Source organism: Lissotriton helveticus, chromosome 7 (genome assembly GCF_964261635.1).
Source record: "Lissotriton helveticus chromosome 7, aLisHel1.1, whole genome shotgun sequence".
Taxonomy (NCBI): domain Eukaryota; kingdom Metazoa; phylum Chordata; class Amphibia; order Caudata; family Salamandridae; genus Lissotriton; species Lissotriton helveticus.
Genome location: NC_136068.1, coordinates 401259214 through 401286170, shown reverse-complemented (window position 1 = coordinate 401286170; position 26957 = coordinate 401259214). Strand labels below are relative to the sequence as shown.

General features: G+C 48.6%; 1 protein-coding gene across 1 annotated transcript in view; it reads right to left on the bottom strand.

Annotated features, from left to right (window-relative positions):
• PIGT (phosphatidylinositol glycan anchor biosynthesis class T) overlaps positions 1 to 26957 on the bottom strand; it is a 353955-nt gene that overhangs the window by 19684 nt on the left and 307314 nt on the right. Inside the window, exon 11 of the mRNA XM_078652267.1 lies at positions 5086 to 5169. Within this exon, the coding sequence (XP_078508393.1) occupies positions 5086 to 5169 (84 nt within the window). The remainder of the gene's footprint in view (positions 1 to 5085; positions 5170 to 26957) is intronic.

Below are 26957 nucleotides of genomic sequence, written 5' to 3'. Positions count from 1 at the left end.
GACCACGTTTTATTTTACAGCACTGAAAAAGAGCTATGGATAAGTCACGTTGGCTGCTACTGCTTGTTGTAATAATACACAGGTAAAAATGGACAGGAAAAAAATTATAAAACAAAGTTGCTTTGATAAGAGACTATGCTTGAATAATGTCACTATATTTCAATACATTAGCAAGTCTTTCTACCTATTAAGACTACATAACTTTTGCTCACAACCAAATTGTTATGATATTTAGTGTCAATTCAATAGGAGGTCTTTCAAAAGGTTTGGCAGAGAGTTGGCTTTTAAGGTTTGAAGACCAGTTTATGTTTATGTAAAATAAATACATAAAAGGGCTTGGCCAACAGTAATATAGAGCACAGATAAATTCCAAGGTTTCTCACTAATTTAAGAACTCATCACACGACTTTTCACCTGCTTCAAGTTTAATGGCACATACACAAGTGACAGGATAAGGAAACTGGTCAGGGAAAAATGCTAAAGACATGGAAACCTATTAGTAAGAATAATACTTAAAACAAGAATATTCACTCACTTATGATAGACTCTAAACTCTTAGAGAAAGGACAGAGTAATGTTAAAGGACGGTGGTTGCTATTAACTGGCTTCTCATAGTAGCTAGTTATTCCCCTAACTACCTTTAACAATATGTACCCAGACAACTGTCACAAACTATGCTCAACTGCCTGTTGAAATACTGCCTACGGCTGCATGCCTACCATGGACCATTCAGTCCTAATTTTAGTACACTGTAAATTATATATAGAGCAATCTTGCAGTTCCTTTATAATATGCACAAAGCTCTAAAAGGTGGCATGCTAGATTGATAGAAAACATAACAATAAGGGAACGGCTCGATGTCCTGTTGAACAGCAAAGAGTCTCATAACAGGAACCATATGGAGCTGGAAACAGAGAACATTATAGTGAAAAGATACAAGTCACAGGGCCTTAAGGTATACTTTGGAAATGAAACATCACTGAAAAGGAGAGTGTAGCTTGCAATGGGTCAATTCAGAAATTTGCCAGTTGATCAGATAAAAGAAATATGATTGAGCTGAAATGGAGAGAGATTTGTCAGGGTGTACTGATCTTGAAAACAAGAGGAGTAATCAAAAATAGATTTGGATAAGCAAGACAGTACTAGGGTCAACCCCCCAAAATACCCAGCATCCTAGATGTAAGGAGGCTAGGATTAGATTAGGGCGGAGTACCGCTGGGCCTTCCTTTTGTCAAAAGTGTCCCATACCGCATCCGAAAGTCAGGTTGTGGTTCTGAAAATTATAAATGTTGTGGAAAAGGTATTTATGAGGCTTGCTTTCAAATATCTGGACCTTTGGCAGGGAGAACATGACAAGCATAGTCCCAACAAACAAGGGTGAGAAACAGAGGATCCACATTTCAATATACCAAACAATCACTTCTTTTACCCAGGAGAGATTTATTTTACTTGTTAGGAGGCGCAGGCAAAGTGTGGTAGATATTCCAGTAATAAATATTCAATTGTGAAGCATTTGTATGTCTAAAAGATGCAGGTATACATGAGAAGTGTAGCAGCCAGCTTACAGTAAATCTCTTCTCACATGATGAATTACATGAAAGCCATACTCCTTGTTTAAGGGAGGGTGGAACAGAGAGTTCTCATATCCTATCTCCCTCAGCAACCCCATGTCCGACTCAATTTAGATTTAGGATACAGTGGTGGAATCTCAAAGAGTATATTTCAGGGGCACATATGGAAAAGAAAATGTTTTCTGGGAACTAGGATTGGGTATTTTAAAGTTGCCTCTACTCAAACTATTAGGATAGGATACTATTTTTTCTTCATGGTAATTAGCTCAGCTGTGTGCTGTCCATCTCAAATCAGCTGTTCAAAGATTAGACTGGAGGTCATCTGGAAGTGTTGACAACGTAGTGTACAAGGAATCCCACAAAGCGTGAGAAAACCATCCATGAACACAAGACGTGTTAGTAGACCTTAAAGCGTGAGAAAACCATCCATGAACACAAGACGTGTTAGTAGACCTTAAAGCAGAAGTAGTATAGGAAAAAATGTTTGCCACACAAATCCTATCTCATAGAATTTCTATCCATTGGAACCTTAGGTAGAGAATCCATATTTTGTGAGATGAAGCAGCCTGAACAACCAAACTAAGAGGAGTATGTTTTTTTGGAGACATGCTGGATCTTCTGGAGCAGGCAAGTGCCTACGAGATATAGCCTGATCCAATGAGACCCCCGTATCAGCCTTGGTCCAACAGTATGTCATACAGGGCCTCACTTTATGTGAGAACAGGCTCCACCCCTTTCTGACCTTGATAAAGGACATCAATCAGGGGCTCAGTGGACTTCCCCACTGTAGACAGAGCTAATTCCAGTACTGTAGTCACTCTCCTCAACATATCTGCAAAAGAGGAACTCACCTCCGTAGCAAGATTAGGAGGGGAACGCAATCCCAAGGCTGGGGAAGACTCCAGCCTACTAGCTTTGCTGTGTCCCAATATCCAATTCTCCTCTATAAGAGGTGGGATAGTCTCCAAAATAGGAGATAACAACTCAGACTCTTCTTTTTCATCCACTACAAGGTGACTTCCAGAAGGCGCCCCACCGTGAGAGGAAGGTGGAAAAAAACATTCTCCTCAGTTTGCACTACCATATCCACACCTGAAGCCGGACGACACCGAGAAGGCGATGTCAAGAACGAAGAGGAGAAATTACTTTGATCGGCGCTGCTGACATCAATGCCGGAGTCGGCTGATCGAGGATGGCTCCAAAGGTGGAGACCCTAAAGGGCTGTGCACCGGCATGGAAGGAAAGTCGGCCTACCGGCGCTGACCCAATGACTCCGACCACCCCACTTGCACCGCGAACGAACACACCAGTGTGGCTCCTCTCACCTCCATGGCGGCCCGAATATAAGAAGAAGAGAACCGTAGTACTCTCTCATTTGGGCCATCAACTCCCTGGCTCCCGGAAAGACAGGGAGACGCGGGGCGGAGTCATATATGGCCTCCTCAACCAGCGAGTAGGAGGAGCTGTGGGAGATGGAGTCTCCTTGCGGCAAAGTCAGGGGGTGCCGTGACTTCTAAAGCCTGAGCGACGTCCCCGTGAACAGCTCAGACTCCTAGAACGCCCCCGAGAACCAACCACTGAACGAACAGAAGGAGACAGAAGCTGACATGAAGTCTCAGTAGACTGTGACATCAGCACAGTTAGAAGTTCCATACAGTGTTCCTGGAGCGCCTTCAGCTTCAGCTTCTTGCAGGAACACAGACTTCGGAGTCATGGTGTTACCCTAAACACCACAAACGGAATGTGTGTCTGTAACCAACATTTCACTGAAGCCTGAAGACATAAGAAAGGCACATTGCTTCGAGTCGACAAAAACTGTTGAAGTAGGCTCGAAAGCGGCCTGAGGAACTACTTCTCCGAATCAGAGTTACAGCATGTAAAAGAAGGATCCATATGACGCCTGGGAAGAATTCAAAAGTCAAAACTCAAGGTATCTGCGGATTGAATTCTCTATCCGATAGAGTTGGGGCAGTTGAAAGCCCCTTCCAGTGCCAAGAAAGGAGTGGAAGGCAGACTGGGGATGGGGCAGCTAAGAAGCCCAATGACTTGGCTGTAGCCTGTGAGTCCTTAAAGCGTTCCAGTGCAGTGACTGCCTGGTCTTCGAGCAGACGCTTGCCATCAAAGAGAATGTCCATGAGCAAGGCCTGGACATCCCCTGAAAAGCCAGGTGTTCTAAGCCATGTGTAGCGTCTTACAGCCACTGTTGTGGAAATCACTCTACTCAGCGAGTCAGTCGTATTTAAACCACATTGAATTGAGAACTTTTCTGCATCCCTGCCGTCGGATTTTGCTTGAGAGAGGATGGCCCGGCCTCCTCCGGGATGTGTGGCAGCTCAGTTCATCATCTTCTTGTGTTTGCTTTATTAGCACTTGCACAACCGTCTCCCACAGAGAATGGGAATAACAGCCCAATAAGCATGTGGTGTTCAACGACCTCAATGCAATGCTGGGGGAAGAAACATTTTTCTTGCCTCAACTATCCAGCCTCTTAGATTCCCTGTCCGGGGGAGAGACAGGGAACGTTCCATAGGAAGTTGAGGCTTCAACCACCAAGCTCTCTGGGGTGGAGTTGGTAGTGAGGAATTTTTGGTCAACTGGAACAGAGCAGCGGTAGCGGGCGATTGTCCTGCTCACAGGAGACCCTGTGCTGGGTTAGGACCATGTTCCCAGAAGGACGTTCATGAGGGCATCATTGAATGCAAAGGGTCAGAAGGGGAAGTTCCCTGCTGTAGCACCTCTGTCAAGATGTTAATCTTGTCCACACTGTAGGTAGCTGAAGGGCGAGGACCTCAGCTGCCCTGCACACCACTAATGCATAAGATGCACCCTCTGTTGTTGCCACGGTAGGAGCAGGAAGCATGCCAGTGTCTGGGGAGGTATTCAGACCACTGGCAACACCCAGTTCCTCATACCATTCCACGTCTTGTTCGTACTAATGGTATTCTAAAGGGTCCAGTGACTTCTTCCATTCTTCTCCCAAGCATGGCCTGTCCAAACAAAGCTCAGGGAACAACACAGGACCAATGGGCCCCGACGGCATCAGAATCGGTGTTTGTCGATAAGGTGCCGGCTATGTGTCGTCCGGGATCAGAAGAGGGCTGGTGCCGCTGGTGGGCGCATCAGCGTCAAGTCAGGTGATGCAGACGTCACTTCCGGCACTGATGATGAAATGCAAAACCGACCAACATCACCTACCGGTGTGCAGCGGTATTGCTTGACGAAAAATCTTCCAGATCAAGTCTAACGATATGGAAATTAAAAGGTAAGGAATCTGCATCTAGATGTCTCTATCAGATGAAACATCTCTGTAAATAAACACAGTTACTGTAATTGACAAATGATTAGGAATGCTGGTTAAATTAGCAACAAAGGGAGGAGAATCGTGTGGTCAATCAATAGAGGCTAAACAGGTAGAGAGAATGTTGAGATTCTTAACGGTGAAGGCTCTGAGAAAATGCATGTACCAAGGCCATGCCTCAATCACTTATCTTTTTGATATAAAAGAGAAACTCACAATGTGGTGAAGAGAGGGCTATTCTCCATGTCATCATGCTTCGCTTGGACAGTACTTGGAACCAGAGCACTGAGGGCAGAGGGGCTGTAGAGAGAACACAAACAGCTTTGTGAGATCAAAGACATGAATTAGATGTTCCAAAAACATTCAGCGTGTCCAACTTTTGAAATTACAATGCAAGAGTTTCTAACTGACATGAATAAGAATTTGTGATTCCACTACAGACAAGGAGGTGAGGAAATACTTTACATTTTCTTTACTACTCAGTGTTAACCTTCAAAAACTAAAATAAACACCAAAAAAGCAATAACAATGAGGCTTGGGTAAGTAGTGGAAAGAAGCCCCCTTCGGACAGCATTCTTTGGTCACAACTGCTATTCTTAAGGCGCAACTTTTTAAGAAGGTCCATGGTCTGAACTATACTTCCAAGAAATGTAACCAATTGGTATCCAGATAGGTCTTGAGGTGTTTACGATGTGGAAATAGCGATGCAAATCTGGTCCACTTTTTTGTTTCTAATAGCAAGCTACACAAGTACAGAAACTGCATTTTTAATTAAATCAGTGCCCTATACATAACATGCTTAGCACAGTCTGCTAAATGAATTATGTTAGGCTACTCCACTCAGGTGATACCAGAATATGAAGGGGTTGTTTTACTATTAAATTAATCACCAGAATACGTATTAGAAAGTACTGGCTTTAAGCTGAAACACCGTGGTTTAGTTATTGCCAAATTTGTTTCAACGCCAAGCCAGTACTTTGAAATACATGAATATTGTGGTTTCAAGATGCCGATCTTGGCATCTAAGGAGCGGAGTCGGTCAGCCAGAAATAGGGTTCTAGATAAGCAATATTTGAATCTGCTATTAGCTCTGGATCCTGGTGTGGCTATCTTGGTTTTTGCCATTTTGAGATGCTTATTTATATTAATTTACTGTATTTTTCATGAAAGTTACAGTGCCACATGATCTTTCAGTGTGTTACTTTATTTTTTTGTACCACATTCTCAAATCAATGACAAAAAACAGTCCTTGTAAAAAAATATACTTTATTTAGACAGTTAAGTACATTAAAATTCCGAGTACAGGAAACAAAGAATCGTACAAACATAAAAGTAAAAATTACTGATGTGCAAATAAGCAGTGTCTTGCAGTGTGCTATCTTTAACCATAGTCCAAGTGTTTTAAAATCAAGTATTAAAGTGCAATATTGTTAAGTGCCAGTATCTAAAACTATAAAAGACATGAGTGACCGTTAATGATCCAGTGAAGACTAAGTCACAAATTGCCTCTAGTGTATTATGCTTCAGGCAGGATAAGTAGTGGTTTGTGCTTGAGTTGACTCATACCATAGTGGGCCCATGTACTTGGAGGCCTGTCCCTTTCCCACAATTTTGTAGCAATTTGCAGTGGCTGCCCCCGGTACAGGGCAGGCCTCACGTAGGAACCGTCCGGCTTCCAAAAAGAATTTTCCGAACTGAGCTAATTCTTTGGTATCGCTGTGGTGTAGATTAGCATTAGTGCCTCTTTGCATCTTCTTGACCTGTGCTGCAAAAAGATTGGCCTTAGGTACTTTCGCCTCTGTTGTAGTAGGCCTGCGCAGCAGCATACAATGGGGGCAGCCGTTTCTGAGGGGTATTTTTCACAGCCTACATTGTCTATGCCTCTGTGTCAAGTTTTCCCAATGCGCCTGGTATTCCTATATGGGCGTTATTAAGAGCCTAAGTGTTAGCATGCTCTTAAAGGCTTGTTTTCCAATTGCTGATTTCAAGTATGGGTGAGAATGTGTAGCTTCGTGTGATGCCAAGAGCCCCTCTGCCCCTCTAATATTTCTGACTTGTTTTATATTGTGTTTTCTTGAGGCCATCATGCCCTGTTCGTTTGGCTTTTTAGGTTTCGACTGGGGAACGGAGCGTAAGCTCCGCCCCCAGAGAAATCTGTAGTTTCCAGTAAGGACTCTTGAATACGCCCCTCTGTTCGATTGGCTAGCTCCATAAATGGAGGCTAGCCATTGGAACAGAGAGGCGTCCGTCATGGCCGGACCAGATTCGGGGGCGTTCCCGAGAATTTTTGGCTTTTGGCTACGTCATGCTACGTCAGCCAAAAGCCGGGATCGCCCCCGAATCTGGTCCGGCCGGGCCGTGCTTGCAGCTGTCCTACCTTCCTCCGTGTCCCTCCTCCCGCCGTCCCCCCTCCCGCTCTCCGTGTGGTCCTGCCTTCCTCGCCGTGCTTGCTCCTGTCCTGCCTTCCTCCGTGTCCCTCCTCCCGCCGTCCCCCCTCCCGCTCTCCGTGTGGTCCTGCCTTCCTCGCCGTGCTTGCTCCTGTCCTGCCTTCCTCCGTGTCCCTCCTCCCGCCGTCCCCCCTCCCGCTCTCCCCCCTCCCGCTGTCCTTTACCCCTCCCCCCCCCCGCTGTCCGTGTGCCCTTCCGTCGATGTGACCCTTAGCACCTGCGTTTGAAAACTGCTGGACCCGGCCCACTTAAAGCCCCTCGTAACAGTGGTATATGCGCATTAGCAGTGACTAAGCAACAATTTCCAAATATCTGACTTCTGGATGGGGCTTCGTGTGCTACCGAGACTTTCCGTGCAGCATGTGCCAGACGAGACCATGACCCAGAGCGGGGCAGGGTTTAGGGAGGGAGGCAGAGGCGGCAACAAAGAGCCAGATATCTGCTCACACGGGTAGAGGGAGGCTATACTGCAGATGGGTACGGAGCCGCGAGACCAGAGTGAGGCTGAGGATGGCAGCGCAGCACGTGAGTGCTTCCGCGTTCCACGCTGCCTGTTTAAGGGGGCGTGCAGTGTACTCATATCCCCGTGCGTGTAAAGCTGCCTGTGAAGGAGCGTAGCACATGGCCCTAGACCTTAGTTAGCCCGCAGCACACCAGGGTCGCTGTGTATTTTCTGCTCTTTGTTGTCACCAGTCGCCACCGACCAGGGAGGGGTGGGTGCTGGGTTAGTGTAGTCACGTGCGGGAAGCAGGTTGGTGACGTGAGGCGGGCACTCCTGGCTATGGCCTAACGGAGGAGGCGGGTGGGCTCCTCAGTGTAAACACGCTCTCTGCTCCTGCTTGCAGCTCATCATGACACCGTGCTGTTCCCTGATCCACCGCGCTAGAAAGAAAGCTTCATGCGTGGCTGTGCGAGGACGACTATGTTCTGCTGCCACAATAGCAAGCTTCCCAGTCGTGCTGAGCCTACGCGACTCTAGTAGCTGTCATCTTCCTCGTGTCAGCATTACAATAGGCAGGTTTATTTGCCCAACTAACTGTATCTGGCATGCTGGGACTTGTAGTTTTATTTTTGCTCTATAATTAGTTCTAGCTATAATTCCCAACATGCTTTGTGGTTACCTGCAAGAACAGCACAATCATAAGTTTTCCCCCTCGACGTTGGGGAAGTTGCCAACAGTGGAGTGGACTTATCATACCCGACTTGACATACACATTACGCATGTTTATATATTATTTCAATTTTTTTGACAAATCACTGACTTAACACTAACGTTCTATTTCTAGGTTTTCAGAATATTTTCCTACCCTGTCATTAACATGATTAACAATGGAAACAACCCCTAACCCGCTGTCCGTGTGCCCTTCCACCCCAAGGAGGTGAACTGGAGGGAATATGAGAGCAGTCTAAGAGAGCAGGGTTAATTTGTAGGCAGACAGCACTCCAGCCATCATCGCCTTGTTTTCATCCCCCTTCCCACTCTCTGGTACAGTACCCAGCTCCCCTCGAGGGCTGGTATTCATTCCCCACCCCCGTCATACAGTAGCCTTATCTCAGATCACTTCCCTCCTTTCAAGTTCCCCATTGGACTCTGGTTTTCTCTTCTCTCTGTAACTTGACCTCCCCTATGAATAAGGGATTTATTTACACCTCATTAACTTTCCACTAAAACTTTCACTCCCCCCTCCCACTCACCCACCTGCCAGCGGCCCCTCCCCTCTCTCTCCCTTTCACTGACCAGCTCCTCTTTTCTCTTACATTGTCCCCTACCCTCCCCCCTCTGCCCTGCTCACCACCAATCACAAAGTCGCCCTTCTCCGCCTGCTTGAGGTCGGAGAGGGTCCAGGGAGCTGCCGGCTGCGGCCCGCTGCTCCTCCCTCAGGGAAAAAATCCTTTCTTTCAACTGAACTTGAGCAAAGTTCACCAAACCTCTCATGCTTCTGGCTCTTGCCTGGTCCTCCCAGAGGTGCAACCTCAGGATATATTTCCTGATTGCACTTTCTTTCAGCCAGTACCTGCTCTGACGTGGAATGTGAAGTCCTTCCATCAACGAGACAACGTCACATGGTTTGGCGTTGTGCCGTGTGCAGAGTGGTTGGTCTTTGGTTAAATCACCGTCCTGCCTGTCTGGGATTGGAGAGGAGATAGTCTTGTCCTCCATCTCTCTCTCTCTCCTTCCGGTCCTCTCCTCCTCTAGCCCTCCTTCTCCTTCCTGCCCTCCCTCTCCTACCTGCCGCCCTCTCCTTTCTGCCCTCTCTCACACACTCCTACCTTCCCTCCTGCCCTCCCACTCCTTCTTGCCCTCCATCTCCTTTCTGCCTCTTTTCCTTCCTGCCCTCCCTCTCTCTCCTGCCCTCTCTTCTTTTTGATCTCTCTTCCTTCATCCTTCTTACTCCTGCTCTCCTTAACTTCTATATCTATTACTTCTTCTCTTGCACTCAGTCTCCATCTCTCTCCCTCTTGCCCTCTCTTTCTTACTCTCTCCTTCTTGCCCTCTCACTCCTATCTTCTCTCACACTCCTGGCTTCACTAACATGCTAACATGCTTTATGAAATAACTTGTATTCTAATTCACTGTGCATCTGCAACTAATTGCATTATAAATGCAATCCCTATTTCTGTGTAAAGTAAAACGCATCAACGTTTTACACATAATTCAAAGAAGTTAGAAAAGACCATTTGTCAAAAGCAATACCAAAAGCTCAAACTTTAACAAAGGCGAAACCATTGCATTGTAAATGCTTGTTCTTTAGTTGTGCTGTGGCATTTGGGTGGTCAGTCGAATTTTCTAGATCCGTATTTAATGCTGTTCTCGCCGAGCCAAGGTACTTCGCCCACTTGCTTTTTTTATCCAGAAATATTGTATTTAGTGTTCCTTGCAGGGTTTCTTAGTTTGCCCTGGTCTCAAGGTGGTGGAATTAGTTATCTTTTTTGCACTCAATGTCCATGCTCACCAGTTTAAACTCAAGACGAATTACAGTCCGTCAAGTGTTTTCTGGAATGCTAAATTTTTTTTGTATGTGGCTATATGGCTGCACTCTAGTGGCTCGGTGAACCTGCCAGGGAAAGCAAGGTGGACATAATTTATTGTTGGGAATAATTGTGCCCCTATGACTCTTCGTATAGCCTCTGCCGGATGGCTGTTTAGTTTATGGTACAGTTTAGATAGGGCATACATGATTTTGGCTGCTTTTCCTTTAAACGCCGTTACCTACAATGTGGGTTTTTAAGTGTATGCCAGCCAGACTCCGAGGTATTTGTATTTACTAGTTCTGCCCATTTATATTTGGTCAAGTTGCCATCCAAGTTGGTATTTTTTGGTTCTATGGCCGAAAATCAGGATTTTAGATTTCTCTGTGCTCGTCTGCTGAGCATTCCGTGCATTGTATGCAAGTTATATGTCCAGGGCCCGCCTCATCCCAATACAGGTTTGATCTAATAATGCCATATCATCTGCATATTGTATTATTGGTAGTTTCATCTGGGCCAATTTTGGTGGAAAGGTTTTTCCCTTCAGTAGTTCCTCACCTAGATCTGCTGTACATAGATTAAACTATATGGGGGCGTTGGCGCAACCCTGTTTAAGCCCTTTGTTGGTTAAGATCCTTGCCATGGTGTGGGTCTGTGTTCTCTTGGTCCTCACCCAAGAGTTGGTGTATAGTGCTGATATTGCTGCAAGCAGTTGTCTCGGTATGCTCGATCCTGCCAGTGTTTTCCAGAGGATGTTACGATCAATGCCATCAAACGCAACGCTGTAGTTTACAAAACAGGTATATAATGGTGGTGTGGTCAATTTACAAGACTTGGCGTCCAGGTATGAGAGAGTGATGAATTGTTTATTGTGGAGGAGTTAGGCCAAAACCCTGTCGGATAAGTTGGAATTATGTTATTCTCATTGATCTAGAGTTCGAGCACATTTGCATAGGCTTTGCTATCAATGTCCAGTAGGGCTATTAGCCTGTAGTTCTCAGGTCAAGTAGGATCACCCTTTTTGTGTATAGGATGAAGGGTGGAGCCTTTCCAAGCATCAGAGATGATATATGTAGTGAGGCATTCATTGAACAGATTGAGCATCAAAGGAGCACAAAAGGTTCCATCTTCTTTGAAAATGCCCCGGGTATTCCATTCAGCCCAGGGGCTCCATCCCTCCGAATGCTCTCCAAGATCTTTAAGGTTTCTGACTTAGTGACTGTTATTTGACTGTCTTCCAGGCCTTCTAATGGGTTGTCCAGCAAGAGTGCATTGATGGCCCTTGTTTTATTGGGATCTACGTATAGGTTTTTTACATGCCCCTCCCATTTATTGACCGGTACAATGTTCTCCTTCCTGATTGTTATGTTTGTTAGACTTTTTACATATGCTCCTGGTCTTACTGGGTGGTAACAAAGCATATGTGTTTCCATTGTTCCTGAGTTTGTTGTTCAAGGTTCAGGTTTTTTAAAGCTGTTTCCTTGCCTCTCATATTTTTTTCTGTGCTGTTAGACTTCTCCTTTCTGTGTTTTGAGTCCATATGTCGGCACTTACGTTTGTTCTCCAATAACTCCCTGTCCTCCTTCTAGTGGGCGCTACTAGTTGCTTTCTGTGATTTTGGCACATGAGTGCTCCATGTCGTTTTTCTAGCAATGAGGTCCACTTCTCTACCAGGCTTGCTTCGTTACTCTAGGTCGGGCACATATAGGCTGTTTTCCAGCAAGAGCACTTATCCATGCTGGCTGGACTTCATTTGATTCTTTTTGTTAACTGGCCCACGTTTAATTCAAGAGAGCAGCCTGCTAATTTGTTATTCTTGTGCGTCATTGCTCCTATGTTGATATCTATGGAAATGGGGAGGTGGTCCCTCACTTCTTTGCTGGACCTTACAGGTTATTCGTCTTTTTAGCAGGTCTTTACTTAAAAAGATATAGTGTAGAGTTGATATGTCTTTGAAAGTGTGAATTGATTTGCACCCTTTGGTCCCTTCTAATTGGCTGATCCCAGGTCAAATTCTGTGAGGCAAGCTTGTAGTAAGGTTTGTTGATGGCCGCCCTGGGTTGCCTAAGACTGGCCCATGTCTCGGGTGTTGAAGTCTCCAACCACTATGCACTTTTGCACTGGTTGCTCATATAAGAATGTTTTTACTTGTTCAATGATGTTCTTGATATTGGCCCTTTTTACATCATTAACGCATACGTTGATAAGCAAGATTGTGGTGGTCCTTCCCTCCAATACGAGTCCATTCATGCTATCTGTACATACCAAGAGTTGTAGGTCAATTCTTTGACTTTTATTTGCACATCCAGTTTCTCAGACATTTCTAGGCCACCCATTGGTCTTCCAAACAGACTTTTTTTGTATGGCGGGATGTCAATTGTTTGGAACGCTAGTGTCGGTATAGGGATGATCTACCATGTTTCTTGAGAGCAAAGTATGTTGACGAAGTAAAGACACTCCAGTGTCTCTGTGTTTGCTGTGTGGGAGGACAGGCCTGCCACATTCCAGCTGATTATCTTTAGCAGTTTGTCAGAGTTTTGTTTTTTCTCCATCTTGGAATTCGGCCATCCTTTTATTGTGAGAGCTGTGGGAAGTCAGACCCAATCAGATTGTTCCAAACAAGTGTGCGCTGTTGATTAATCCATAAGGTGATTCTCATTTCTGCTCCTTGTCAATTGAACTGTGATCTTTCTTCCCCTAATTGCTGGTGTTATCTGTTGGGTCCTTTCAGGATACTACTTCCGTCTTTGTGCTGCCCAAATGGATAATGCTCTCTGATAGGACATGAGAATATTTTTCAGAGGTTGTTTTTTTAATAAATATGCCCATTCTTTGAATTGTTTACTTTTTTTAATAATGTTCCGAACATCAGTGTTGTCTGTCCGTTCAGTTAGTGTTGATTCTCTTTGGCTGATGCAGGGTAGCACTTGAATTGCACAGAAGTCAAGTGTTCCGTGGTGAGGCAGGATAGGCTGGATATATTTTGTAAGAGGCACATGATGTTAGACCTGTTTAAAGTACCCCACGTGCCTTTTGTCTTATATTCAGGAGTGAATATTAGCCCTGTGGACGCAGTTGCTGGTGAATATTCTTCACTTACTTCCTTTTCTTGAGCGGTTTGTGGTTTGGGAGTTTGATTCTCATTGTTGTTAGGCTGCCGACTTTCTGTTCTAGGGCCTTGCTCGTTTTCTGCAAATTCAGGCCTGCATAAGATATGTCTGTGCATGGTACCTTTACCAACTGTATCATGCTTATTTACTACCACAAAGCGATACAAAAGGGGATCCCCCTTTTGTATCGCTTTGTTCGCCCTAAGTTGGCAAGGTATGCTCAGACGTGAGTCCCTTGCTTACTTTGCCGCTGGATTCAAGATAGCCTGGCTGATGAGGGTTATGAACCCGAAGCCGGTCCCAGGATGCTTGTTTCCGGTTCAGGGAAGACATGCTTGGCAGTTCGGGCTGGACTGTTCCCATGAGGCACAGGGTCAGACTGATTTGCATATGGCCATGTCTGAACTGGGGTGGCGGAGAGAGCTAAAGAATGGTGATGGATTAAACCCAGATCTGTTGACTGGGGGTGAGTGTTTGATTTGCACAAACGCTCCGTCCATCATCCCCTTTTGTATCGCTTTGTTCGCCCTAAGTTGGCAGGGTATGCTCAGACGTGAGACCGTTGCTCACTTTGCTACTGGATTCAAGATAGCCTGGCTGATGAGGGTTATGAACCCGAAACCGGTCCCAGGATGCTTGTTTCCGGTCCAGGGAAGACATGGCTTGGCAGTTCGGGCTGGACTGTTCCCATCAGGCACAGGGTCAGACTGATTTGCACATGGCCATGTCTGAACTGGGGTGGCGGAGTGAGCTAAAGAATGATGATGGATTAAACCCAGATCTGTTGACTGGGGGTGAGTGTTTGATTTGCTCAAACGCTCCATCCATCATCCCCTTTTGTATCGCTTTATTTACTACCACAAAGCATTGAGTGTTTGAGCTTTGTGTGTGCCAGTTCTCTGCCTTAGTTCTAATTTTCCAGCCCTGGCTCTGCCCTGCAACACTTTGCAAGTTATTTTGCTGTGGGCTACTATAATGTTCACCCTGCCTGATTACTCCTGTTCCTGCTACTAACTCCTCCTTTGCTGTCCCCGGTGGCATGGTAGGGCATTCTGATATCTTGTAGATTGTTTATTTGCCTGCCTTGCCCTAGATGTTACTATTCACCACCTGTGAATTTGACCTAATTTCATAATTGAATGTCTTTTGGGGTGCAGTCTGACTGTGGTTTTCCCTTGTCCCCAATGTATCCCGGTGTAGGTCTGATCCTTTATTTGCATGTGTTTTTTTCATTTCTTGTTTTGACTCCGCTTTTTTATGTTGTAGCCCTGGTTTGCATAGTATCTTCGTCCCAAATTTTGGGAGATAAATTGGGTAAATCTTCTCTGTCTCTGGTCTTATTTTTCCTGTCTTGTCCTCCCCTTTTTCTGAGTTATCAGATCCTTAGATTTGTGGTGGTGTTTCTTTTTGTCTGTTACAAAAATGTTTGGTCTTTTTTGTTGGCCTTATGCGCTGTTTGTAGTTTTTTCTTTTGCTTTCGGGTCAGCTGTGTTGTCACAACCATCACCCCTGTGTCTGCCTTGGTTGCCTGCTTGGCCCTTCTCTAACACCACTATTGTCGTTGGTCTGTACTGGGGGCAGGTCATGGTTAATTTCTTCTTCTTGACAGCATGATGAAGTCCGAATTTTGGATTGATGTGGCCTCTTGCTGGTGTTGCACAATCTCTCCCCGCTGGTTGCGTGTAATTGGTGTTCCGTATGTGCCAACACGTCTGGCTGCTCTTTATCCTTCGCTGCCCCTAGCACTTGTTGCAGGATGGGATTCTCACACTGTGAGTTGCTTTTGTGTAAGAGTTTGCATTGTTTTATTAATGTTCATAGGTCCGGTAGTGTGGTTAGTTTCTCAATTATAGCCTCACTCTTGTTGGCATCTGTCACAGTGCTATCCTTATTGTTGTTTACCCAGTGATCTATTTTCATATAGAGTTGGTTCCTGGCTGTTGTTCCCCTCACCTACAACACCAAAATTGCAATCACCTGCGAGGGGGTTTGCAGCTGCCTTTTAAAGCTAGTCTAGTTCAGGTTTTCAATGTCTTTTCTTTTCCTTTTCTATCACAACTGCTTCTTCCTTGGTTCCTACCTGCTTTTCCAAAACCATTATGTTTCATGTCTTGTGGGGGTTGTTGCCACTTTTTTGGCTAGCTGATTTTCGAATGGGCGCCACTTTTATTTTGGTGCCTGAGCCAATTTTCTGTCTGAGTCCGATCCTGGTCACAGAACCATGCTCAGCAAAACATAATACTGAGCCCGAAATGTCGAGGCCATATCCTGAATGTCCCAGACTCGCTGCTGTGATGGAAAAGCTTTGAATGCTTCAGTGTCCAGGACAGCCCCTATGACAGTAATCTTTGGTTTGGGCTCATGTGGGACATGGCCCATCAATGGAAAATCCAAAGGAGATTAGGAGCCCGGCTGTCGTCGGTGGTGGTCTGTAACTGACAGCGGGCATGACCTCTTGAGCAGCCAGTTTTGAGGTACAGGAATACATGTATCCCTAACCTGCCAAGATGAGCTGCAACCACGGCCACATTAGAGATCATCTAGTGAGAGCACACAAGCCCAAACAAACTGACACCACTATCCACTCGACCCTGGGACTCCCTCCTGTCCTAGGTCACTATAAATGCAGCAATTGTTTGGCTTGCACTTCCATAACGAATACTAAAATCTTTGAGTACAACAACATATAACATATGCTTGGCTTCTTTTCCAACTGCAATTCAATCAAATGTAATTTACTGTATTCGTAGCCCTTGAAACCTGTTATACATAGGTCAAACAACACAGAAAATCAAGGCAAGAATCTCGCAGCACAAAAGCAGAATTTGTTGCAAAGTCTTCACAGCGCTTCTGGTTGAACATTTTCTGGAGAAAGGACACTCTGAAAAGGAATTCACCTGGCAAATAATTGACATTTTGAGACCACATCAAGAGGTAGCAACAACCAGTTCACTTTGAATAGGCTGGAATGCAAATGCCAATTGATCGCCTACGGACTGAACACATGGAATGTAATTCTTTGAATCCCCTTCCGCCTTTCTTTTTTCAGCATTGTATAATTGACAGGTCATCACACAATGGAATGTACTTTGTCATAGCACATGTTGAGTCTGGAACTGACTCCCGCTAGTATGTTGTTTGTTTGAAATCCTAAGTTTTAATAATTTAATATCCTTAATCTCCTTTCCTTCATGTTTATATGTGTTCCTTCTATGTGTAATCGTTTTCTGCCTTCTTCGTAATTACGAACACTTAATCGTCCAGCTGTAATTCAGAATCACAGTATTGCATTGACATCTAGATTTACATGAGCATCATACGTATCCAAGTAATTCATATGTAATATTGTAAGCTTGACTCTATGTAGTTTCCTCATTTCATTGATCCCACATGATTTAAACTTGTGAGCTACAGAATCCACCGTTCTGGGCTCTTTTATTAAGATTTGGTATGACCGTGTCTACTGGTCACCAAAGGTATCCCACCTAGTATATAGAAAGTTGGGGTCTAAACTCTAGTGGCTCCAACCGCTCCAGCGCGGGGCAGGAAGCAATTTCTTTTTGGTAAATAACCCCCAGACACTCTAGCAGTGTCTTGCTTCATCATCAGGTTCACCGTGACTCCTAGAAGTCAGGGTGGGCTCAACCATATTTCAGGGACACTTAAGAGAGAGAGGCCCGCGGGTCTAAAGATTAAAAATCCTCCTCCGTCTCCAGGTATACCTTTATTAGCGGAGTCATAGGGGATATTAAAAAGGAAATAAAGGGGGGTTGTCAGCAGGTAATGGTCCTATGACCCTAATGCCAACAAGTTTCAGCCCAATTAAATGCCCCATATGGGTCCTGGACATTCTTTAGGACAAAAGATTCTTTAGCTAGGGGGCTTTCCTATATTTTCTAATATAGAGTGCAGAAAGCTGCACTCTCATGAATGGTCAATAGAATACTTATCTCCCATCCAGTACGGGATCGTTTCTTGTCCGCCCTATTCGGGAGGTTCTAATATGTCTCAAGGGACTGTGGTTATGGGGGGGGTAGCCTTGCAGTCAAACTTTCCTCAAAGGTCCTGCCCCATAGCCTCACCTACTTGGGTTTGGGTCTCCCGGCGTCTACTCATCAGAGTAGTGTCTGGTTGAGTCATTACGTACAGTGAGTGACCGTGCAACAGCGCACGCATGCTCTCTCCTTTCACCGGTCAGCTCTTCAGTGGTTGCCCACGTGCACCACTTCAGGTATTTATTCCACCCTTGACTCTCCCCCGTGGTGCAGTCGCTTCCCAATGTTCACGGAGCTCCGGCCGGCCTCTTGTCTCCTGAGAACGCAGTGGATTAATTCCAAATAAGTAACCTTCACCGTACCCTCCCACTACATAATTGCAGCCCCGGGCACCACCACACATGGTGACCCTCTTGGTTCTCTTTCAGATTAGATGTCCAGGGGCTTCACTCCCCTAATTAATTGCATAAGGCTACCAGCCCCTCGGGCCTAATTTGGCCATACAAGTATCCATGTGGCATTTACACGACCACTAAGTATGTATTTGCCTCTTTTCAACTGCAGGCATTACATCCTCCTTCGATGTGATCCAACTTGTATTTTCTTAATTCCTTTAATTTTTTTATTAGATCATAATATCGCAGTAGTCCATCTCTAAGGACACCGTCCATAATAGGCGTTCCCAGCCCTCCGTTGCCGCAACTGCTTCACTCCTACCCTTGGGATAATTAAGTAAGTAGTTCTCTGTCCCAATACGTGTACTCTGCCAATAATTCCTTTAATCACATCATTAGCATCCCTCTCTCGGACGACCCCCACGGTTATGCAAGGCATACTCCACCGACGCCATGTACACTGTTATTACTCCTAGACACCCAAGTAATCACTACTCTACTTGCTTTCCCCCCTATTGACCTATCGGATTCTGAGGCACTTTTAACATCGCTAGGAGTTTTATTCTCTTATCCTAGTGACTCATTCTTCATTTAACATTAACATTGCTAGTTATTTTATTCTTTCCTTGTGTTTCATTCTCGAGACTCATTCTTTCCTACATGGCAAGCCCCAATTGTTTATTATTAATGATAACCGGAAGTGTATAAATGAATCACATCGCTAGCTTGCAGTTTTTTCGGGACACTCTCTGAACCTTCTTTTGTCTTTATAGATATGAGGTGCTCACACACCTGTCCTGATAAAGATCTCGAATTCTTGAGATCGAAACGTCATCGACCCCATTACAAATAAACTACTTGTTTATTATATAAAAAGTGTCTATAAGGAGTTTCTTCTTGTTGTCAATTTGATGTAGGTTTTTAAAGTTTTTCTCACTCACTACAGCATACTTTTTTCACTTATATGTGAGCACTGGATCTATAATCCTCTTAGAATTCTGATATGAATCTTGAGCAATGAATACATTAATTGCTTAACAATGTTTGCATGTGTCCCGTCCCATACTTGCCTAAAACGCTGCCTCACGCTGTAGAATATAGGAGGCACTGTCCTCTCTTCCTTTGAAGAAAATATATCGCTATCAGGATCTAGTGCCATTAAATTTACCACTGTTTTCCTAAACCAACATCTTCATGAGGGGCAGAGGTAAAGCTGAAGGGCAGCAAAACTAACTGGAAGTGTTTTGATGCCACTATGAGTTAAAGGTAACGACTGTGGGATGGCAGGACGGGTAAATTAAAATAAGAATCCTGCAAGACCAGGGACACCATCCAGTATCCACAGAAGAAAGGAGCGGAGTGAGCATTTTGAATTTGCCCTTCCTCAAAAAGCGATGTGGGTCCAGTACAGGCACGGGGCCTCTGATCTTCAGGAAAAGAAAGTAGCACAAACAACACCCCCATGACCCTCTCCGAGTCCAGCATCTGCTTTTGGGCCAGGAAATTGATTTCTTGCTTCGAGATAGCCGTGCAGTCCGATGAAAATCGCTCTGGTGTGGGGGGAATAAAAAGTGGGGAAGAAATGAAAGGGAGGACGTAGCCTTTTTGAACAATTTGCAAGAACTATTGGTCTTTGCGGAATGGATCTCTAGCCAGGAAGATGTTTTCACCAGCAGTACAGAAAATATAGGAGTTATTCAGGAGGCCTATCTTATCTGCAGCTTCAACCTTTTGAAGCACATCGGCTTGGAGTTGTCCAAGCTGCTCACACCAGCAGGGACAGCTATCCTCCAAAACTTCCTCCCCTGCTTTAGCAGATGTGATGCAGCTCTGATTTGACCTCAGGGACCCAAGACCAGGCAGGAGGGAGCAGGATAAGATCGTTTCTCCCTGGCTAGTGATCCTTCACTTCAGACCAATAGTTCTTGAACATTGTTCAAACAGGCTATGACCTCCTTTTCATTTCTTACCCACTTTTTATTCCACCCACACCAGAGCGATTTTTTGCGTACTGGACAATGGCTGGGGACAATAATCCTAAAGACTGAACTGTGGCACAACTATCTTTGAAGCGCTTGAGATTTAGCCTTCTATTTAAATCGAGTCCCATACGCTGGTTTCAACAGCACAGCCTATACAGCCGATGGTGTGCAGACCTACACACAACACATACTTTGATGTGTCCTGTATGTCTTCAACAGTTTGGGACAGTGAGTTCCCTAGGTCCCCCAGCCTGCAAAAGTTCGCTTGCCATGTGCCAAAAGGATGGGTGTACTTGCCCAGAAGGTACACTGCTTTCAGGTTTAAAGCATTTTATTGCAAGGTTATAAAGGAGGAAAACAATACATACAACTTAAACTCGTCGTCAAAGAGATGCTATTCAGAGTCTCTACACCATGAGCGCCATCAGAATTGCAGACATTACACTCAGAACACGTTATAGAGCCACATGCCAGGCGGAAGAGCGAGGACGACTGACCCCAAAACCAACCCCCCCCTCAACTCAACTGCCCTCCCCTACCCGCCCCCGAACCCCCGCATCCCCCCCGTCCCCCCCTCCGGTATGCCCTCCCCCCCCCCGGGGTCGTACCGAGCAAATGTCACTTGCCCTCTACAGCATTTCGATGGGACCGCACCTCTTCTTCACAGATGTCAGCCAGGGCGACTAAGCCTGCGGAGTGGTCAGGGATGTCAATCGCATGAGCCTGAGGTATCGGGGACAAGTAATTTCCTTGAATTCAGACTGCAGTAAGGTGAGAAAGGGCTGCCACAAATCTTCAAATTTTGCCACCTCGCCCGCCACCGTAAGGGACAATTTCTCCATACCTAGAACGTGCCATAACCTGTGTAGCCAGCCTATAGTGTCGGGAGTGGTGGTGGTGCGCCAATATATGAGTATGTTCTGTATCGCTGAACCTAATGCAATAGCTATCTGCCTACCCCTCCTGGACCTCAGAGGATACATCAACCCATTAGGTAACCCTAACAGGACATAAGCTGGGAAGCGAGGCAGTTCAATGTCAAAACACTGGTCAACTTCATCTAAGACCTCCTTCCAGTAGGGACCCAGCAACGGACAGTCCCATAGGATGTGTGTGAGCGTGCCAATCTGTCCACACTCGCGCCAACAGGTATCTGGGAGGTTATGGTTCATTTCATGCAATCGTTGAGGCGTGTAATACCAGTATGTAGTTATTTTAGTGAAAGTCTCAGTGAGGCCAGTGTGGTAAGCCGAGTGACGCGCGCGGTAAGAAATGTCGTCCCACTCTTTGTGGCTTAATTCCCTCCCCAGTTCTCGCTCCCAGCGCACCCGTCCGGGGTTATGGATGTGGAAGGTGGGGGGCTGCAAAAGCTTGTACAGGTCCAAAACGAGCTTGGCATCCGAGGAGCGTGTCGCTAGCCACATCTCGTAGGGTGTAAGTTTCCGGTCGGCCAGATCCCTCACCTGCGGCTGCAGCGCCCAGTGGCGAACCTGTAAATATCGCATACGTTCAGTCTCAGGCAGATGGTAATCTCGTCTGAGGTCCTGGAAAGACACAGTCCCTTCCGAACCATACATGTGAAACAAAGCGCAGCATCTGGCAGCCTGCCAGAGTGAGAACGCACCAGGTTCCATCCCGGGCTGAAAGTCAGGGTTCCCGACCAACGGCGTAAGCGGCGACGGGAAGGTGGTAAGTTCCCGTGTAGCATTCACTGCATCCCATACTCTGAGCGGAACTTGGGTGACCAAAGACGCGTAAAGGTTGGGGGGGGGGATGAGCCCTGCGCATGAAGGGTATCTCCTGTAAGGTCCTGCCCGCTACCGCCTGGTCCTGAAACAGCCAATGTCTGTCAGATTCCCACTTGCTCCACTCCACGAAGTACCGCAATTGCGCCGCTTGAAAGTATTTTTGGAGATCCGGTATGCCAAGGCCGCCGGATTCCGGAGCCAGAGTAGACAAGGCTCTCTTAAGCCTGGGTTTGCGACCCTGCCAGATAAAGCGGGCGATGTCAGCCTGAGCCTGACGGATCCAACCCTTCGGTGGCTGAAGCGGTAGGGCCCGAAACAAATACAGGACCTGCGGCAAGAGAGTCATCTTCACCGCAGCAATCCGTCCCAACAACGACAATGTGCCTTTGTTCCAGCGGGACAATTCCTCCTTCATCTTCCTGCCCAATGCCGTGTAATTCGCCGTCACCATGGTGGGCAAGGAGGGCGCCAACAAGACACCCAAGTATGGGATCAGGTCTTTAGACCAACTCATGGGGAAGCGCCTCTGTAATTCAAGTCTCGTTGCAGCGGACGGCGAAAGGTCCAGGGCAGACGATTTCCTCATATTCATTTTGAAGCCCGCTACCGTGGCGAAGGCGTCCATCTCGGCGAAGCAGGCCGAGAGTGCCTCCCCCGGGTCTTCAAGCATGAGGATCACGTCATCCGCGTACAGGCTGATGGTGTGAATGTAGCCCCCCATCCGGACGCCAGTCACCTTTGGGTCCTGTCGGATCCTCTGGGCAAACGGCTCCATGTAAAGGGCAAAAAGAAGCGGGGACAGTGGGCATCCCTGCCTGGTTCCCCGTTCAATTGCAAAGTGGTCGGAGCTGCACCCATTCACCCGCACCACCGCGGCCGGGTGTTTGTAACAGTTGAATACGAGGGTGCGGAATTTCTCCCCTATACCCATTTTGCAAAGCACTCTTTCAAGGTAAGACCAACGCACACGGTCGAACGCCTTCTCCGCGTCGACCGACAAGAGCATGCGTTCCCCAGGGATGCGGGAGGCTTTCTCCAGGACGTGCACCACTCTCTTAGTGTTGTCCACCGTTTGCCGGCCGGGGACAAACCCCGCCTGAGCCGCGTCCACAAGTCCCGGCAGATATTGCGCCAGACGAGTCGCCAGGATCCCCGTGTAGAGCTTGAGGTCCATGTTCAACAGCGAGATTGGCCGGTAGGAGCCGCACTCGGTCTTGTCTTTCCCCGGCTTGGGAATAACCGATACCGTCGCCCAGAGCAAATCCGGAGGGATGGCTCCCGGTTCCGCGAAGGAGTTATAGAGTCGCGTCAACAGAGGGACCAGTTCTTGGCAGAACGTCTTGTAGAAAAGTGGGGTGTAACCGTCGGGTCCCGGGGCCTTCCCGTGCTTAAGCCGGGAGATGGCCGCAATCACCTCCTCCGGTCGAATGTCCCGCTCCAGGTATTCCGCCTGCTCCGGGGCGAGAACGGGGAGCTCGACTGATTCGAGGTAAGCAGCCTCAGCCAACGCCGAGGGAGGCTCGCCTGCGTATAAGTCAGCGTAGTATCGGCGGAATCCCTCCGCGATCTGAGGGTCCTCCGTAGCCGCCGCCTCGCCGGGAATCGACAGCTCCGCGACTCGCAGACGCTGATGTTTCATACGGAGTTTGTTCGCGAGGAGGCGGCCGCACCTATCGCCGCCAGTGTAATATGCATGCTTCAAGCGTAGCGCCGCATATTCCGCTCTGTCCATGTCCAGCGCGGAGAGTAATTTCCGGGTTGCCTTAAGCTGCCTCCAAATTCTGGGGGCTCCCGTCCTCTGATGCATCTGTTCCAGCCCCCTCACCTGGGTCGTAAGCTCATCCCGTTTTTGCTGTCGTTCTCTATTCTCCGAAGACGAGGTGGCGATGAATTCCCCACGGAGCACTGCCTTCAAGGCGGCCCACTGCGTCGCCCGGGTGGTGTCCCCATTATCATTATGGGACCGGTATTCAGTAATCGCGTCACGTATCTGCTTCACCACCGCTTGCTTATGCAACAGGGTGTCTCTGAGGCGCCAAACTCCCCGGGAGGGTGATACCGGCGGCAGTTGAAAGGAACCCGACACCGGGGCGTGATCCGACAACGTAAGAACCCCTATGTCGGAATCCGTCGCAAGCGCAGCCATCGGCCCCGTAACTAGGATGTGATCTAATCTCGCGTATGTCCTATGCGCGTGGGAGTAATAGGAATAGGCCCGAGTAGTGGGGTGCAGGCGTCTCCATAAATCATGCATATCGAGATCACCTAGGCGTTAGTGACTCAATTGCGAGAACTCCCCGGTGTGTGGGCGTCGCTGCGCAGATCTGTCCAGGAGCGAATCAAAGACCATATTCAAGTCCCCCCCAATGACTATGTGCCTGTCCGGTGTAGTCGCTATGTGTTCGAGGACTGAGTGTAGGAACTGGTCTTGGTGGTCATTCGGGCTATAGACAGAACCCACAGTGAACAAGAAACCCCCCAGCTTGACCCTGTAAGCTAGGAGCCTCCCCTTCTGCTCCGCCACTTTGTGCAGGATCTCTCCCCTAAACTTTCTAGAGACTAAGATAGCGACCCCTGCTGTCTTAGTGGGCCCTGAGGAAAAAAGCTGTACTGGGAATTTCGGTGATCTCATCCTAAGGCAGTCTCGGGCTAAGAGGTGAGTCTCCTGTAAAAGACAGATGTCTGCCTGGGTGTTCTCAAGGAGGGATAATATCGCTCTACGCTTCACCGGGTTGTTCAGACCCTTCACATTGAGGGTGACTATCTTAAGGGCCATGAATAATCGTCTCAAGAACAGCGATCAGCGAGGCTACGTCGGCAGTGATCTTCGTGAGGGTCAACGGCGTGAAGCCGAGCAAATGCAGTGACCCAACAGCACCATGTCCGCAACCCAAGACGTGCGGAGCGAGGCCATAGGAATAAGAGCAGTAAAACATGACAGCCCAGCACACGTCCCAAAGTCCCCCCCAAACAACCCCCAACCAGTCTAACTCCCAACCACCCCACCCCAGAACTGCGGGACCCGCCGCCCCCCCGAACCTCCCCCCCGATCCCAACCCCCTACCTCCCTCCACCCCCCCGTTACCCCAACGTCCCCACCTCCCCAACTTCCCTTGAACGAGGAACATTGTCCCAGTCCGGTCCTTATCGGACAAGTCTGTGGTAAGTTATTCGAGTGGACGTCCAGTCACCTCCTGCACCCCCCCGCTGCCCCCTCCCTCCCGGAACCCCCGCACCTGCTGTGAAGATGAGGCCATCAAGATCTCCCCCCGGAGTGTGCTCAGGCCGTCAGGGCCACTTCACCAGACGATGCGTCTCTGGACACCACCATTATCGCGCCATCCATTTCAGCTCTGACCGTGGGTGAGTCCGGTCGCGTAGGTAAGGCAGTAGGCCGGCGTCGTCGGACAGACTGCCACCCATCTCTGGTGACGCGTCGGCGGGAGGGTGTGGGAGCGTCGGTGTCCGTTGCCGTGATCCCCAGCACCTCGCAAGTGTCTTGAAGGGACCTGAGCTGATGTAGGGTACCGTTCCAGCGGAAGATGAGCCGGAAAGGATGGCCCCAGGAGTACTGTATGCCCTGTTCCCTCAAGAAGTCTGTGGCAATCTTGAAGGACTTGCGCTTTTGAAGGGTGACCGTAGATAAGTCCTGAAACAGCGCCACCTGATGATTCCGAAAACTTAGCGGCTGCCGACGTCGAGCCTCGCGTAGGATCCGTTCCTTCAAGGGGAAATCCGGCAAGAAGGCCAAAATGTCTGGGGCCGGTGCAGAGGCCCGTCGCTGCGGGCCCGCTCTGTGTGCTCTGTCTATCCTCAACGGGAAGTCTCCAGGTTCCCCTAAGATGTCGCGAAACATATCCCCCAGGTAAGCAGCCACGTCCTCCCCCTCTTCTCCAGAAGGAACGCCTCGGACTCTAATGTTGTTGCGCCTGGACCTGTTCTCGAGATCTTCCGCGTGGGCTTGGAGGTCAATTTGCTGGTCTCTGAGCCGTAGAACTTCCTGCTGCAGGTGCGTTATCTCATCGTCTCGGGTGTGGCCAGCCTCCTCCACAACAGTCACTCGCTCACCAAGGGAATCGACCTCTCTTCGCACTTCACGGACCTCCCCGCCACCTCCTGCTTCAGCGCTTGGAAGTCCTCCCTGAGGGTGCTGAACAACGACTCCAGAAACGATCGGGTCACTGGAGGTTCCCCTCCCTCAGCCCCTCGAGAGCTGGATGGAGGGCTTGGAGCGGGCTGGTTCCTATCCTGTCTGTTGGTCGCTCTGCTCAACATATCAGGCAAGGTGCGTTCACCTTTCTTACCTCCTCGGTTGCCAGACATCGTAGCGGCGGGAGTAGTCCGCGGCACGGAGGGCACCGACAAGATCCCGGGCAGTGTGGGGCCGAGATGCACGTGTCAGAGCTCCTCGTTGTGGCCCTCCGCGGGCTGGTCTCAGCTGTGGGGCCCTCCCTCCGCGCCGCCACCCAAGGCGGGCGCTGCCGTCCGCCCCCGACCGCGGGGAAGAGAGCGTCCAGGGACAAAGGTAGTCAGGCCACCCTGTCGCACCACCCCTGTATTAGATGTGACAGAGGAGTCCGCTTGGAAGGGCCTGGATGGCCTCCCTCCGAGTCGCAACAGGAGTGGCGCAGGTCTATTCCCCTTGAGGCCGGTGCTCCCCACCGCAGTTCTTGTGCCACCCAATGCTCTCCCCAGGCATATAGCCCGTCACCTTGAAGGTCCTCGCCGGGGGGTCTTAGCGCCACCCTCTGGCTCTGATGCGAGGCGTGGTGAAGGAGGGAGGGCCTCTTCGCAGGCAAGGCCCCCGGACTGAGCGTCGCCGCCGCACCGTAGGCCGACCGAGGTCCACTGGAGAGTGATATGGGGGTGGGGTCCCCTCAGCTCGCTCGGACCACTCAGGGAGTCACTGAGCTCTCTCCGGTCATTGCGCCGATCCTCTAGCCAGTCTGGGGCGCAGCGGAGGGTTCCAGAAGTCCAGGCCCTGGGGTAGGCCTCGCGGCCCTCCGGATCCCCGGGGTCGCGTAGTTGGAGCTCCCCGGGTCCGTCACGGTGGGTCTCGGCTGGGGATTCGATAGCTCGCCGCGGCTTGCCCCTCCGCCGCCTCGCGAGCGGCTTACACTGGGGGGCGCTTCCCCACCGGCAGTCCCCGTGGCTTCGCTAGGGCTCCCGGGCGCTCCTCCGGCGTGCTCCGCAGGACAGCTCCCAGGCGTCTTCCGGCTCGGCGAGAGGCCTCCCGTCCGGGAATTGCCCCGTCCCGGCTCCGCTGCGCCCTGGAGGGCACCAGGTCGCGTCGCCGCTCGTCCACTGGCACTGGGCACTACCTCCCGCTCGATCCGGGGGGGGATCATCGGCGACCGGCGGTGCGTAGGCTCCGGGGCTTCGGGAGCTCACGAGGAAAGCGTCCTCCTAGCTCGCCATCTTGGCCACGCCCCGGTACACTG